Raw genomic sequence first — 15,408 nt, 5'->3', positions numbered from 1 at the left:
AATAAACAGTGGACTAATGGTTTCAATAACAGAATGGACTACCATGTTTAATGAATTGAGTGTCTGTGTTTTTCAAACATAAAGTGGGGTGTCAATGCTTTAAAGCATCCATTTTGGGGTGCCTTTGCAATTTGCTCTTAATTCTAAATCAATACAAATAAAGTACAAATATGCATCTTGTGGAAACTCTGTGAAATTATTTTACCTTCAGAAAAGAATTTCTAGACAGTAGATTCACCTTCAAATATTGTTAAATTGAGTGAGATTCATATTACCAAATACTTTTCTACGGAAAAAGATTTATGAAACCAAAACATCTCTCTCACTTGTCATTACATTACAACTATACTAAAAGATCCAAGATCAAGAACTTCTTCATGTCCATCATTTGCTTCTTTAGTTTTCAAATCTTGAGTTGCAAGAATCGCACCTATTAGTTTTCAAATCTTGAGAAGAAAAAGAAAAAGAAGAAAAGAAAAGAAAGAAAAGGATCCTTCTGATCTTCGTTAAAAATATGCTTCACTCGTTAACCCCCTCCTCCTTCAACGCCAGTTTAACAAGGCTTTCGTTAAAAATAATTACTCTGGACTTGGCTCGAGGCCAATGAATTTCAAGATTCTTAGTTGTTTTGTGCCTGGTGTTGTATAAAACCAGCTTGTTGTCTAAGAGCCGGAACAGGATCTCATGATCGTTCCATGACCCTAATAATAACGCTGGACGGTCATACAAATACGCCCAACACGGCGAATACAGATGATCAAGAATGACTCCTTGTTTAGTCCAAGATTCCCGAATACCATATTCCTTCATCATCCAGAGCTCAACCGTTTGTGAATTATAACAGAGAACACAAAGGGTTTCTCCCATGCCGAAAAGATCCATGTAATTCATTCTATTAATAGATTCACAGTTAGGAAGTGACGTTAACTTTCTGACCACCTCATGTACCAAATCGAATGAGTATATATTCCTCAAATTTGACATCCAATGAAGAGCACTATTGACGACTGCCATTGTATTCATCAAGAAGTCTGGGGGTGGGGCATCTTCGACTCTTCTCCAGTTACCAGAATTCAACGAGTACACACTCACAGCGCCCAAACCAGAACTTGCGAGGTGAGGAACGCAATCAATCCTAACAACTTTGTAGTCTCTGTTGATAGGATCAAACCCAAATCCGAAGCTACTGTAAGTATGAGAAGGATCGAACGATGGACGTGAAAAATGTGGAAGCTTCTTGAATTCTTGAGTGGCTGGATTCAACAGGTATATAGGATCTTCGAGTTGAGGAATACTTGACCTTTTAATCGACGAGAAACATAATAACCCATTGCTTGAATCAACATAATTGACACTGACCTTACCAGGGAACCCGCTACTCAACCTTATCTCTTTTGCAGTTAAGAGACATCTATTGCCACGCTGATGACATGAAAGATTGTTCTCTATCACTCTGTAGAAGATCGAATTGACATCCCCACCAGGTATGATAACAAGAGAAGGACTTTTCTCTTTGGATCGATTGAGGTGGAGAGTGATGAACTCAGGATCACTAATCAAACTATGACGTTCTTTGGATATGCACCTGAATCGGAATAGAGATTTCACTGGTAGCCATGAGAGGATCTCATTGATTATTTCCACTGGGAGATCCGGCGTCGTTACACGGGGAGGTTCTGCATTCGCACCCATCCGGCGGCACTTATATTAGTAATATTCCCCCCACCATATATATAAACTCTTCAGCTTCAAAAAAAAAAAAAAAATAATAAAAAAAAATGCAACCCTTCCATTAGAATCGTCATCAGATAAAGAAACTTAGATTCCTTCCCTTATAAGAGTTTTGATCCGTTCGTATTCCTCCACGACTTTCCAAGTAAATCTTCAACCTTCCATCCATAAATAACAAACTCACCTTTATTTTTTTGAATAACTTTTTTACTTAAAAGAAAACCCTAGGCCATATTCGCTGCAACAATGGAAATAGGAAACAGAAGTAAAACGATTGTAACGGCGCCGGATCTCCCAGTGGTCATGATCTTGCCACATTCACAAAAATTTATCAAACGGCCATAAATCAAAAAGCGGGGATTTACATGTAAATTATTTTTTTATTACATATTTTGAATTTACATAATAGATCTTTGGACTTCACGTGAGAAGAACCCTAGAAATTCCACAGATGTAAAGGATACTCCACTGTAATTACCGATTGACTCCTGTTCAAGAGATTGTCTAAAAAATCATGATGATCAACTTAGTCATAGCTCCACAACTGGTTCCAAAGGATCCCTAACAGAATTGTTTTTTCCTCTGTGGTTTACTTGACACTGAATAAATACGAGGATCTGCTAGTTGTGAAAGCAGCCTGTTGGGAACACTACTTTCTCGATTTGAAGCTCTTCCAGTGGACAAGCTCATACCCACAAACACGTCTACCTCTTTCCATATCTCTAATAGATCGATTTGGTAAAAAAATCAATAGAATGGATGGTCTCACAACTCCGAATCACTCAACCTAACTTCCAAGATTTTGGTATTGGCATCATAATGAATCCACAAGTGCAATTTCTTTCCACTATTCAATTCCAAATTGACAAAATAAACATTTCTTAATTGTGCTACCTAAATCAAACCCGACATTGTTCCCCTTTGGGTCACCTACGTTAATGTCCTTAGAGGTATCAAATTCAATTGCAAGAACTCTCGTTCCTCCTTTCTCCAGTCCACGGGTAAGCCCAAAGGAGCTCCCATTGAACAAACCAAAGGAAAACTAGTCAAAAGAGAAACGAAAGCAAGCTCATCACCATCTTGCGGCGAAATCGAGAAGGAGAAATAAGTAAAAAAAAGACATTGGCTTCATTCATTCTCCTCTGATTGATCTAATGGGTTTTTTGTAGATGACCCACCCAGTGCTAGAAAGCGAAGGATGAACAATCTTAACTAAAGAACCACCGTCAACAACCTCACATTGCCGAACTTCTAGGGTTTCTCTCACCGGAGGGTGGAACTCAATCTAGGGATCTATTCTTGTAAATTTAAAATATGTAAAATATGTAATTCTTGAAGTGTAAAATAGAAAATTATAACTTGTATTTAAGTCCCTGCTTTTTATTTTTGGTCGTTGGATCCAAGTTTGTAAACATGGTGAGCCATCAGCCAGCTTGTGGTGCGGAACATGAAATTAAAATCCCGGCCCTCGGTGAAACTTTTTTTTTTTTTTTTCATTTATATTAATTTACTAAAAATACGGGAGACTATTATATATACCATTAGGAAGGATCAAACATTGACCTTCTCACTAGGAGGTGTTAGCCATTGCTTGAGCTGACCTTTGATGGTATTGTGGAAAATTCTACTTCGGTAGTGAAATAGGCAAGAGGCGGGAATCTATGTTAGGGGGCTTACTTCTTCCTCCAACTGGAGATTAGCCCTCTTTTCCCTCTCTGCAACGAAGAACCAAAGTGTACATTCACTCGATCTAAATCCAATTCCAAGCTAGAACTGATTTGACCGTCGGAGATGGATTGTCGGGCACAACGATTGGCTTCATGTCTAACGATCGATCGTTTTCCTGGTGGTTGCAAAGTTAGAGTTGATCCAACAAGGAGGAAGTCTCAGATTCAGATTGATTCACTCCTGAATAATACATGTGGGGATGATATACTACAGAATCTCGGTTGAGTGACAAACTCATACAATTACATGATATAGCATAATCTAAGGACAAGAATAAATCAAGTGCAAATAACAAGTTATCAAATTTGAATTATCAAATTTGACCAAACCTTCCATGATCCACACAACAAGGATCCAACAACCCAATCGTCTCTACAGAGTCAGATTAGAAGCTCTTCTCCACCACCAACCGAAGCCCTTCACGACTGGCCAGCAACTCAGTTTCTAAGACGGAGCTTTAGTTAGATGAAGCAGTGGAGGTTTCTGTCTCTTTTCCCTCTCTTTCTAAATCACGATATTCCCGGGGAGTAATAGAGATGTTAGGATCCTTTTCTCAAGTTCTAATCATTTTAACTTTCGAAGTCTTTGGATCCTCTTTATTTTAAAAATTAATGTAAGAACTAACAAATTGCTAATATGCATCTGCTAGAAACTCTTGGTGAAATTATTTCATATTTTCATACAAAGATTTCTCCCAGTAGATTTACTTTCAAATGGTGCTCTTCAACAAATATAAAATATTGCTAAAATGACAGAGATCCATATATAGTACGAATTAAATATGTTTTTACTCTCAAAGAAGAAGATTTCGGAAGCCTGACATATCAGCTGTTACACTACAATTACAATTATACTGAAAGATCCAATAAGATCAAGAAACATGCAGCTCAACCTGATCAAAAAGAGAGGAATTCTGATCTTTTAAACCTTGTTAAACCTCCTATAGCCCCAGTTTAGCAAGACTCTCGTTTATGGTAATTGCTTCGAACGAGACTGGAAGTCCACGAATTTTAAAATACCTAGTTGTCTTGTTCAGGGCGTTGTATAAAGCCAGCTTGTCATAGAAAAGCAGGAACAGGATCTCATGATCATCGTTCCATAACCCTAATGGCTCGCACAAATATGGTTGATGATGAATGAATCTCTGTCTAGTGCACCAAGAAGGAAGATTAAGAATGATTCCCTATTTAGTCCAAGATTCCCCAACACCATATTCCTTCATCATCCAAAGCTTAGCTATTTGTGAACTACCATAACACAAAACAGCAAGGGTTTCTCCCATGCTGAAAAGATCCACGTAGCACGATTCATGTTCAGGAAGTAACGGTAACTCTCTAAGCACCTCCTGTACCAAATCAAATGAGTATATATTCCCTGAAACTGAAATCCAATGAAGAGCACCATTGACGACTGGCATTTTCTTCAAGTCGTAATCTGGGAGTACACATTCACAGACTATTCTCCAGTTACCCGAATTCAACGAGTACACACTGATCACAGCGCCCAAATCACCTGCAGTAGAATCAATCCTAACAACTTTGTAGTCTCCATTATTAGGATCAAACCCAAATCCGACTCTACTGTAAGAAGGATTGGACGATGGATGTGAAAAATGTGGAATCTTCTTGAGTTCTCGAGTGGCTGGATTCAACAGGTATATAAGTTCTTGTATGGAATATCCAAATTTAATCAACGAGAAACATAATAACCCATTGCTTGAACTCAAATTATCGATTCTAACCCTACCAGCGAACCCGCGACTCAGCGATATTTTCTTTGGTATATGACATGAACGGCCGTTCTGCACCGCTTTGTAGAAGATCGAATTGACGTAACCTTCAGGTAAAATAACAAGGGAGGGATTTTTCTCTTTGGATCGATTGAGGTGGAGAGCGATGAACTCCGAATCACTAATCAAACTATGCCATTCTTTGGATACGCATGGTGGGGGTGGTTTTTCAAGAAAATTTGAACCGCTCCCGTCTCTTCTTGTATTCTTAACCTTTTTGGTTTTCATCTTCGGGGAATTGCAGCCGCATCTAGGATGGATTTGAATTATGCATTCAAACCATTGTAGAATGTTTATATGATCATCCATTGGAAAAGACCATGGTGTGGGTTCTTTTAGATCTTTAGAATCAAAAGTAGGTTTCTCAACCAATATCATATCGAATTCCAAGGTCTCCATTTCCTCTGCTTTCCAATCTCCTTCTAATGAAGGAAATGTGTAGAAGTTACAATATGTAAATCTTTAGATCATTTTTTCAATGGAAAAAGCATTATTTAGTATATAAGGGTAGACAAAATTAATAATTAAGGTATCGTATTAGATAATTAAAAAAAAAAAGTTGCTTAATATATATTATTTTTTGTTAAGTAACGAATCAGACTTTTATTAGAACTGTAACATTGAAATACCACACTCACGAATTAAAGACACTCATTCTTGCAACAACAATTGCTCCACACATACCCAAACCAAAAGAATTATCAAAGAAAGCACAATATACACAGAATCCATTATGTTCATCTAAAACCTGAACCTTGGGAGCTCTAAGACATCCTAACGCAAGTCCTTCAAGACATGTTCAAGCCACTCCACTAAAGGGGAAGAAGTCTGATTCTTAGTCGTTGATTTTGCAAAAAAAAAATCAACAATGGATTTGCCTCCCTGTAATAGTGGGTAATCATCGAATCAATTTACTCCATTGTAGGCTCTCAATCCATACCAAAGCTACAACGCAAACCAAGGAATTCTAAGCTCTTTCATTGCTAACACCACTAACACATAATCAATCTCAATCCAAAGGATCTCAATACCTAAAGATTGAGTAACAACCTATCATTTCATCAGAATTATGCCTCTAAGCTTGTCTTCACAAAGAAGTACTAATGTAAAGAGGACACAATATAAGCCAAAGTTGATTTTCAAGACATTTCCCTTCTTACCCTACATGTATGGTCACGTGCATTTGCACGTGCATGTTAGAGTTCTTCAGGTGAACCATAGAGTTGTACAAGTGAGAATTGAAAATAATTTATTAAAAAAAGGAGTTTTTTAGATGTGAAATCGTGGCTTGGTTGTGGGCAAGGTTTAAAGTATCGGTGTCGAGTATCGTATCGGTCATGATATTTTAAGAGACGTATCGTCCCGTATCAAGTATTGTATCATTCTAACAAATGTATTTTAATGCAATTAAATAGAGAGACGTATCGAGATGTATCTTGTCGGTTGTCAAATATAGATATGTATCGGCTAGTATCGTATAGTATCGTGGGATACTTTAAACCTCGGTTGTGGGTGATCTCCGACAAGAGGAAAGTGGGGGCAGTGGTGGCCGGCAGAGGGAGGAGGTGTGGTGGTTTAAAATGATGGTGGGTAAGTTCTAGCTAGGTGTAAGAAAAATATGGCTAAAGGATTTTTCTTTCATCCACCTAAGGGTTAAGTATGGGATGAGACAAAAGATTAGCTTACTAACTTAACATTAAGAGGGAATTTTGGCCATTTAATATTAGGAGCTAATTGTGCACTAATTGAAACTATTAAGTTGTGGTTCAGATGTAATGATACCACATGATGAAGGCAACTAGAGTTTCGCCCATTTTAAGTGGGGGAAAACCTAAAAAACTCAGAAAAAATTTACTCTAAAAGATTTTATTTGTGACAAATTTACAAAATTCCTATTTTAGTGCTAATTGTTCCCACTAAACAAATATTTGTTTTAGAAAAATATTTTTTTTAGTCCTAAATCATTAATTTGGTAAAAAATAAAATCCGTTAAGAGTAGAACTTTTTTATATTATAAAATAGAGAAAATATATTAAAGACAAGGAAGAAAATTATGATAAGATGAATCAAACTATTTCATTGAGTTGAGTGCATTATATACTTATAATAGAAGTAGTATCTTCATGCTCCATGCTATTTGTGTAGGCATATGCTATGCAGTAGAAAGAAATATGCTACCTGTTTACATGGAGTCTAACTCTTCACAAGCAATCGATTGTTTGAAACTGAGTGCTCAACATCAAGGAAGGATGACAAGGATTATTGTGGCAATTTGAGAGTTGGTAGATTTGCATGAAAATATCATCATTACTCATACTAATAGAGAAGCAAATATGGTTGCCGATTGGATGGCAAAGAGAACAACAACATTGAAGTCTCCTACGCATTTCTTTCAGGAACCCCCTCAAGGTATAGAGGAGTTCCTTCAGGTGGATCGTTTGACCAGCTCTTTTTAAATTGATTTGGGTTTTTTAACCCCGTTTATGTATAAAAATTAAAAAAAAAAAAAAAGTAAAAAAAGTAGTATTTTCTCTGATATAGAACTATCAGAGTCTCCAAGAAAATATAATATATGATTTTTGCACATATAAGATGCTCTTAATATAGAATGATAAATTGTTTTAATCTTCAATTAATACGAGAATGTAGATTGTCAAGAGTGCATTCTGAGATGGCTAAGATCTTCATTTGGAAATTACATCTTTTGGTATTATCTTTTCAAGAGTGATAGACATCTACAACTAATATTATTTATAACACTCCCTCATGGATATCCAAGATCAATAGATATGTACCTCACTAAAATCTTACTAAAAAATATATTGTGAAAAAAAAAATCTTAGTAAAGGAAAAAAAGTGTTTATATCTAAATATACATATTGCAATGTGTCTCATTAAAACCCATACCAAGAAAACTCAAACGGATAAAACCTTGGTGAAGGAAAAAGAATACATCATATATTTTACTCCACCTGATGGTAACATCATTGAATATTTTTGAGTCTGCACATCCTAATTTTATATATTAGCTTTTTAAATTTGAAATAGGAAATGTCTTAGTAAATAAATTTGTCAACTTATCACTTGAATGAATTTGTTAAACATTGATTTCACAATTTTGTTGAAGATTATGAGTAAAGAAGAATTTTGATGAACTATATTTTGTTCTATCTTCTTTTATGTATATTCCCTTCAATTGAGTAATACATGCATCATTATCTCCATATGATATTGTTGAAACTCATTTTTCGAATAGAAAATAGCATATTTCTTGGATATGTTGGGTTATTCATCTTAACCAAACACATTCTCGGCTTGTTTCATAAATTGTTATTATCTCTGCATGATATGAAGAAGTGGTAGATATAGTTTTTTGATTAAACGCCATGAAATAACTGTACTTTCATTTGTGAATAAATAACCTATTTGAGATCTAGCTTTATAAAAATCCTGCATCTGTGTAACTAGTAAGTTGATGTCTATGTTTATTTGAATAAAATGATATCATGTCAATAGTTTCTTTAAGGTACTGAAATATATGTTTAACATCATTTCAATGTCTTCATATTAGAGAATAGTTAAATCTCGCTAATAAACTTACAGGAAATGTTATATCCAATCGTATACTATTAGAAAGACACATCAATGCCCTAGTTGCACTAAGATATGATATTTTAAGACCAAGAAGTTCTTCATTGTTTTTATGGGATCGAAATAGATTTTTCTTTATGTTGAGCAATCTCACAACCATCAGGATACTCAATGGATGTGCTTTATCCATATAAAATTGTTTCAAAATTTTATCTGTAAAAATTGATTGATGAATAAATATTCAATTTGTCAAATACTCTATCTGTAACGCAAAATAATACTTTATCTCTTCAAAATCTTTCATTTCAAATTCTTTTTTCAAATAATATATTGCTTTTGAAAGCTTTTCAAGAGTTCTAATGATATTTAAGTGTAACACCCATAATTAGAGCATAGGGATAATCTTGGCATTTTGTGTTGATATTCAAATAATTACATTAAAGGCCAAACTGGTATGGAATTAACATACTTACTAGAACTTATTTTATAAAGCAATCATAAGTTTAGGATTAACTAAACGGTTAACATTCACCTTGAATAAAGAATGAGGTCCAAAGTTCAATGCCTTATAGCTGCATAAATTATATTAAACAAAATACAAATCAAATATTGCATGAGAAAGAAAATATGTAATCAAATAAAAGGGAATCCAATATTGAGAGAAACTAAGTATGCGAATACAAGAAAATGTGGGAATATTGAGGGGAGAGAGAAGACTGATGGTGGAAATGTGGATATATATATATATATATATATATGTCTATTGGGGGTGTGATGGATATCCATAATCAATATTATTTATAACATATATATATATATATATGGATATCCATCACACCCCCAATAGACAATACTTCCAATTGAAGATCTCAACCACCTTAGCATACAATCTTGGTGATTCACATTCCCATCTTAATTGAAGATTACAGTGATTTCAACACACAATGTTGGCAGTCAATATTTCCATTTCATGCACCTTCTATCTTGGGTGGCAATCTATCTTTCCATATCAAGAATATCTTATTGTGTGCAAGAATCATATATTGTATTTCCATATCAGAGTAGATGCTCCTTCTACTATAAATATGTAATGCACTCAACTGAATGAATCACTTCTGATTGATCTTGTTCTAGTTTTCTTTTTTGTCTCTGATATATTCTCTTTATTTTATAACACGTTATCAGCACGATTCCGCTCGAAGAACGAATCCGCTCGAAGTATTGCGTTTTGAGAAGAAAGACAGCAGACTATGTATCATTATGTTTTCTATCCAAAATGAAAAGAATGATCGACCTCCTCGCACGTTTTTGTAAACAATAGAGTTTACCTTGTCCATCTTGAAATGTAAGTGCATCATTATAAAAAGGTATGTGTTTTATTGAATCTAAGAATCAAACAAATAATAAGATATTAGATTTTCTTAGGGCCTATTTGGTTACATGAGTCTGGAGATTTCAAATATCTAAAGATTTCAAATCTATAGAGTTATAATTTATAAAATTAGGTGTTTGGTTGTGGAATGAAATCTGTGGATTCATCCTAAAAAATTATTTGATCGACGTGATTTTTGTAAATGTGTAAATGTAAAGCTTTTTTGAAATCTCTAGATTTCATCCCTTACCCATAAATCTATAGATTCACGTTTTTAGTGTAAAAAGGTGAATCTCTAGACTTCATGAATCTAGAGATTTTTACAACCAAACGGGTATAATTCTCAGATTCATGAATCCAGAGATTTGAAATCTCTGGATTCATGTAACCAAACAGGCCCTTAACAATTGTGATTTATCATTAACAATTGATTTTATTTATTGTATATAGTGTTTGCTAACTTTGCACCACAAATATTATTAAATGCACCTGAAGTTGCAAGATTTGAAACTGTAAATGAATACAGTTCTACAAATGCACATGAAGTTACAAGATTTAAAATTGTAAATGAGTACAGTTCTTGAGATGCACTTGAAGTTGCAAGATTTGAAACTATAAATGAATACAGTTCTGCGCACGTGAAGTTGCAAGATTTGAATCTGTAAATGATACAGTTCTGCAGATGCACATGAAGTTGCAAAATTTGAAATTGTAAATAAATACAGTTTTGTAGTTTTTAAAATTCTCATCTCATATGTTAGTTTATCTTAAATTTAATCTTTTTATTCTATAATTTTTTTTATTGACTTTCTATATATCTTTTAATATATTTTGTTTCATTTTGATGAAGAATGTGAATATTCTCTTATATGCTGTGACTCATATTATATTGAGAGAAAAATATACATATTTCTCTTATTTGATGATGCGGAAGCCAATGTTCATATAAAATCGGTAGTACAACATTGATTGGAAGCTCCGGAAGAGCTAATCTATTATTATTTGGGAGATAAAATTGGTTATAAATAATTCATTATTTTGTAGTAAGTCTCAAAGAAACTTATTAAGTTTCAAAGCTATTTGCCAAAATTATTATCAGATTGAGACTACAAATAATGGTATAAGTAAATATCTATACAAAGTTATTAGATATTTCTCCCAATTTGTATTACACGAATATCGCATGGTTGAAACACATGCTTGGGTAAATCAAATGAACATTGATTCCAATAATTTTATTATTTGGCATGACCGGTTGACCATACCGGATCAAGTATGATGCGAAAAATTATTGAAAATTCAATTGTCATCCATTGAAGAACTAGATGATTCTTCAATTAAGTGAATTTTCATGTATTGTTTGTTCTCAAGAAATATTTATTATTAAATATTCACCAGCTAAAGTTGAGATTGAACATTCTACGTTTTTGAAACGTATAGAGGGTGAAATGTATGGGCCCATTCACCCATCATGTGGACCATTCAGATAATATATGATTTTAATAGATACATCTATAAAGTGGTCACATGTATATTCATTATGAACTCGCAATTTGGTGTTTGTGAGATTGTTTGCTCAAATAATGAGATTAAGAACATAATTTATGAATTATAAGATAAAGACAGTTTGTCGTGATAATGCTGGTGAATTTACATCTCAGGCTTTATGATTATTGTATAACAACTGAGATCACAGTTGAATAGCCTGTTACTCATGTTTATATCCAAAATGGTTTGTTAAAATTATTTATTAATTGTCTCCAATTAATTGTTAAACCATTGTTTATGAGAACAAAGCATCATTTGTATGCATCAGGCCAAAAGGTTGTCATAAATTCTCCCTATTACAATTGACTTATGGTCAGAAGCCAAATATTTCTCATCTTAAAATTTTTGGATGTACGACTTACGTTCCAATTGCTCCACCACAGCGCACAAAGATGAGTCCCAAAATAAAGTTGGGAATATATGTTGGATATAAATCTCCTTATATAATTCAATATATTGCTAAGGATATGAGATTTATTTAATGCAATACTTGCTGAGTATTATTTTGATGAATTAGTTTTTCCAACATGAGGGGGAGAGAATAAACAGTTGGAAAAAGATATTGATTGTATGCATTATCATTATCTCATTAGATCCTCGCACTGAGCACTGTGAACATGAAGTTCAAAGGATAATGCAATAAATATTATAAATCAACTGCCAGATTTGCTGACCTGCTAAGAGTTACTAAATCTCATATTCCAACTGTAAATGCTCCAATTAGAATTGATGTCCCAACAGGACAATCTATCAGTGCAAATGACATTAAATCAATCGGTTCTAAGGATAAAATCCTAGAAAAGGAAATGAGCAAATGATCAAGATGATCATAATATGGAGACAATTGATTATGAAGATCCTGAAGACATAACTTTCTATAAAACCCCAGAAGAGGTTCAGGTACCTGAAAAATAATGAAGAGATCTCGATTAGTTATGTCATTGCAGGAAAAAGATGGAACCAAAAAGATAAAGTTATCGACAACATTTTTGCACATTATGTTATTGTTGAAATAATACATCAAGACGAGGATCTTGAATATAAATTTGTTGATGAATATAAATCAAGAAATGATTGGCCAAAATGTAGAGACGCAATTCAAGCAGAATTGAATTCGCTTGAAAATTAAAGTTTTTGGACCTGTAGTCCAACATCTGAAGGTATAAAGCCAGTGGGGTACAATTGAGTTTTCTGCGAAAAATGAAATGAGAAAAATAATGAAATCGTGATATATAAAGCATGAATTATGGCACAAGAATTTTCGCAGATGCCTGGCATTGATTACATGGAAACATGTTCTCTTGTGGTGGATGCAATCACATTCGGATATCTTATTAACTGGCAAAGATATGAAAATTTTGACATGCGTCTAATGGATATTATTACAGCCTATTTATATGGCTCACTCGAGTGTTAAATATATATGAAAATCCCTGAAGGATTCAAAATGACTGAAGCATATAAAAATTCCTAGGAAGTTTGTTCAATAAGGCTTCAAAGATTATCAAGGCATATATGGTAATCTCCTTAGTGGATATTTACTAAATGAAAAGCATAAAAATGATCCAATTTATTATTGTGCCTTTATTAAAGGATATGGATCTAATTTTAGTAAGTATATATGATGATAATTTAAATATCATCGAAACTCCTGAAGAGTTTCCAAAAGCAGTAGATTATTTGAAGAAAGTTGAAATGAAAATCTTGAAAAGACAATGTTTTGTTTTGCCTTATAAATTGAGCATTTGACGAATGAAATATTCGTTCATCAATCAACTTATATAGAGAATATTTGAAGAGATTTTATTTAGATAAAATATATCCATTGAGTACCCCAATGGTTGTGAGATCGCTCAATATAAAGAAAGATTCATTTCGACCCCAAGAAAATGGTGGAAAATTTCTTGGTCATAAAGTATCATACTTAGTACAATTTGGGCATTAATGTATTTTGCTAATAGTATAAGACCAGATATAACATTTTCTATAAGTGTATTAGCAAGATTTATCTCTTCTCCAATACGAAGACACTGAAATGTTATAAATCATATATTTCAATATATTCGAGAAATTATTGACATGATATTATTTTATGAATGTGGACATCAACTTACTTATTATGCAGATGCAAGATTTTTATCTGATCTATGTACAACTAGATCTCAAACAGGCTATTTATTCACAAGTGAATGTTAGTTATTTTATATTTGGTTTAGACCAATGATACAACACATTTTGGTAGCATGAGTATTCTACTAGAAAAAAAGGGTTTGAACAATATTATATGAAGATTATGCTGCATGCATAGCTCAATTGAAGCGATGATACATCAAAGGAGATGTAACGATACATATTTCACTGAAATTCTTCTTCATTCATGGTCTTCAATGAAATTGTGAAATCGATGTTCAACAAACTCGTTCAAGTGATAATTTGACAGATTTATCTACTGAGAAGTTGCATACTTCAAATCTTGAGAAGCTGGTATATGATATTGGAATGTATGTACTTAAAGATATTCAATGATGTTATCATTAGGGGGAGTAAAATACGTGCTGCACTCTTTTTCCCTTAACCAAGGTTTTGTCCCACTGGGTTTTCCTGGTAAGGTTTTTAATGAGGCAGCTATCAATACGTATTATTTAGATATGTATACTCTTTTTCCTTCACTGAGATTTTTTCCCACAGGGTTTTTTCTTAGTAATGTTTTAACGAGGTACATTATCTATTGATGGACATCCAAGGGGGAGTGTTATAAATAATATTAATTATGGATATCCATCACACCCCCAATAGACAATACTTCCAATTGAAGATCTCAACCACCTCAGCATACAATCTTGGTGATTCACATTCCCATCTTAATTGAAGATTACAGTGATCTCAACACACAATGTTGGCAGTCAATATTTCCATTTCATGCACCTTCTATCTTGGGTGGCAATCTATCTTTCCATATCAAGAATATCTTATTGTGTACAAGAATCATATATTGTATTTCCATATCAGAGTAGATGCTCCTTCTACTATAAATATGTAATGCACTCAACTAAATGAATCACTTCTGATTGATCTTGTTCTAGTTTTCTTCTTTGTCTCTGATATATTCTCTTTATTTTATAACATATATATATATATATATATATAATATATATATATTATATATATATATATATATATATATATATATATATATATATATATATATATATATAGGTCATATCTAATTTGGAATCAGGGGGATTTTGTGTGTGGAGGTAAAAAACAATGCATAAATAAAGGAATGAATAAATGATAAAGAAAATATTACATAAATAGGGAACAAAAGACAAATCAAATATTGCATGAGAAAGAAAATATGTAATCAAATAAAAGGGAATCCAATATTGAGAGAAACTAAGTATGCGAATACAAGAAAATGAGGGAATATTGAGGGGAGAGAGAAGACTGATGGTGGAAATGTGGATATATATATATATATATATATATATATATATATATATATATATATATTGAGGGGAGAGAGAAGAAAGATGGTGAGAACGTGGAGTTAATGGTGAGTATATTAAACAAGAGAATTGAGAACCCATATTGGTTAAGCAAAATAATAGAGATGAAAGACAAGGGTGCAGGGAAAAGAATAAGATAA

The 15,408-nt window shown here is 33.3% G+C and overlaps 2 protein-coding genes across 2 annotated transcripts; both read right to left on the bottom strand.

The window, feature by feature from the left end:
* Positions 1–519: 519 nt before the first annotated feature.
* On the bottom strand, positions 520–1,692 carry LOC149019136 (F-box/kelch-repeat protein At3g06240-like). The gene has a single exon (XM_089154061.1). The coding sequence runs from the start codon at positions 1,690–1,692 to the stop codon at positions 520–522; it is 1,173 nt and encodes a 390-aa protein (XP_089010187.1).
* Positions 1,693–4,642: 2,950 nt separating this feature from the next.
* LOC149019135 (F-box/kelch-repeat protein At3g06240-like) lies at positions 4,643–5,647 on the bottom strand. Its single transcript, XM_089154060.1, has one exon. The coding sequence runs from the start codon at positions 5,645–5,647 to the stop codon at positions 4,643–4,645; it is 1,005 nt and encodes a 334-aa protein (XP_089010186.1).
* Between the last annotated feature and the right edge of the window lie 9,761 nt (positions 5,648–15,408).

This window comes from Hakea prostrata, chromosome 4, assembly GCF_041222555.1.
Source record: "Hakea prostrata isolate BN-2017 chromosome 4, UWA_Hpros_2, whole genome shotgun sequence".
In the NCBI taxonomy this organism is placed as follows: Eukaryota; Viridiplantae; Streptophyta; class Magnoliopsida; order Proteales; family Proteaceae; genus Hakea; species Hakea prostrata.
This window is presented reverse-complemented; position numbering and strand designations above follow the sequence as displayed.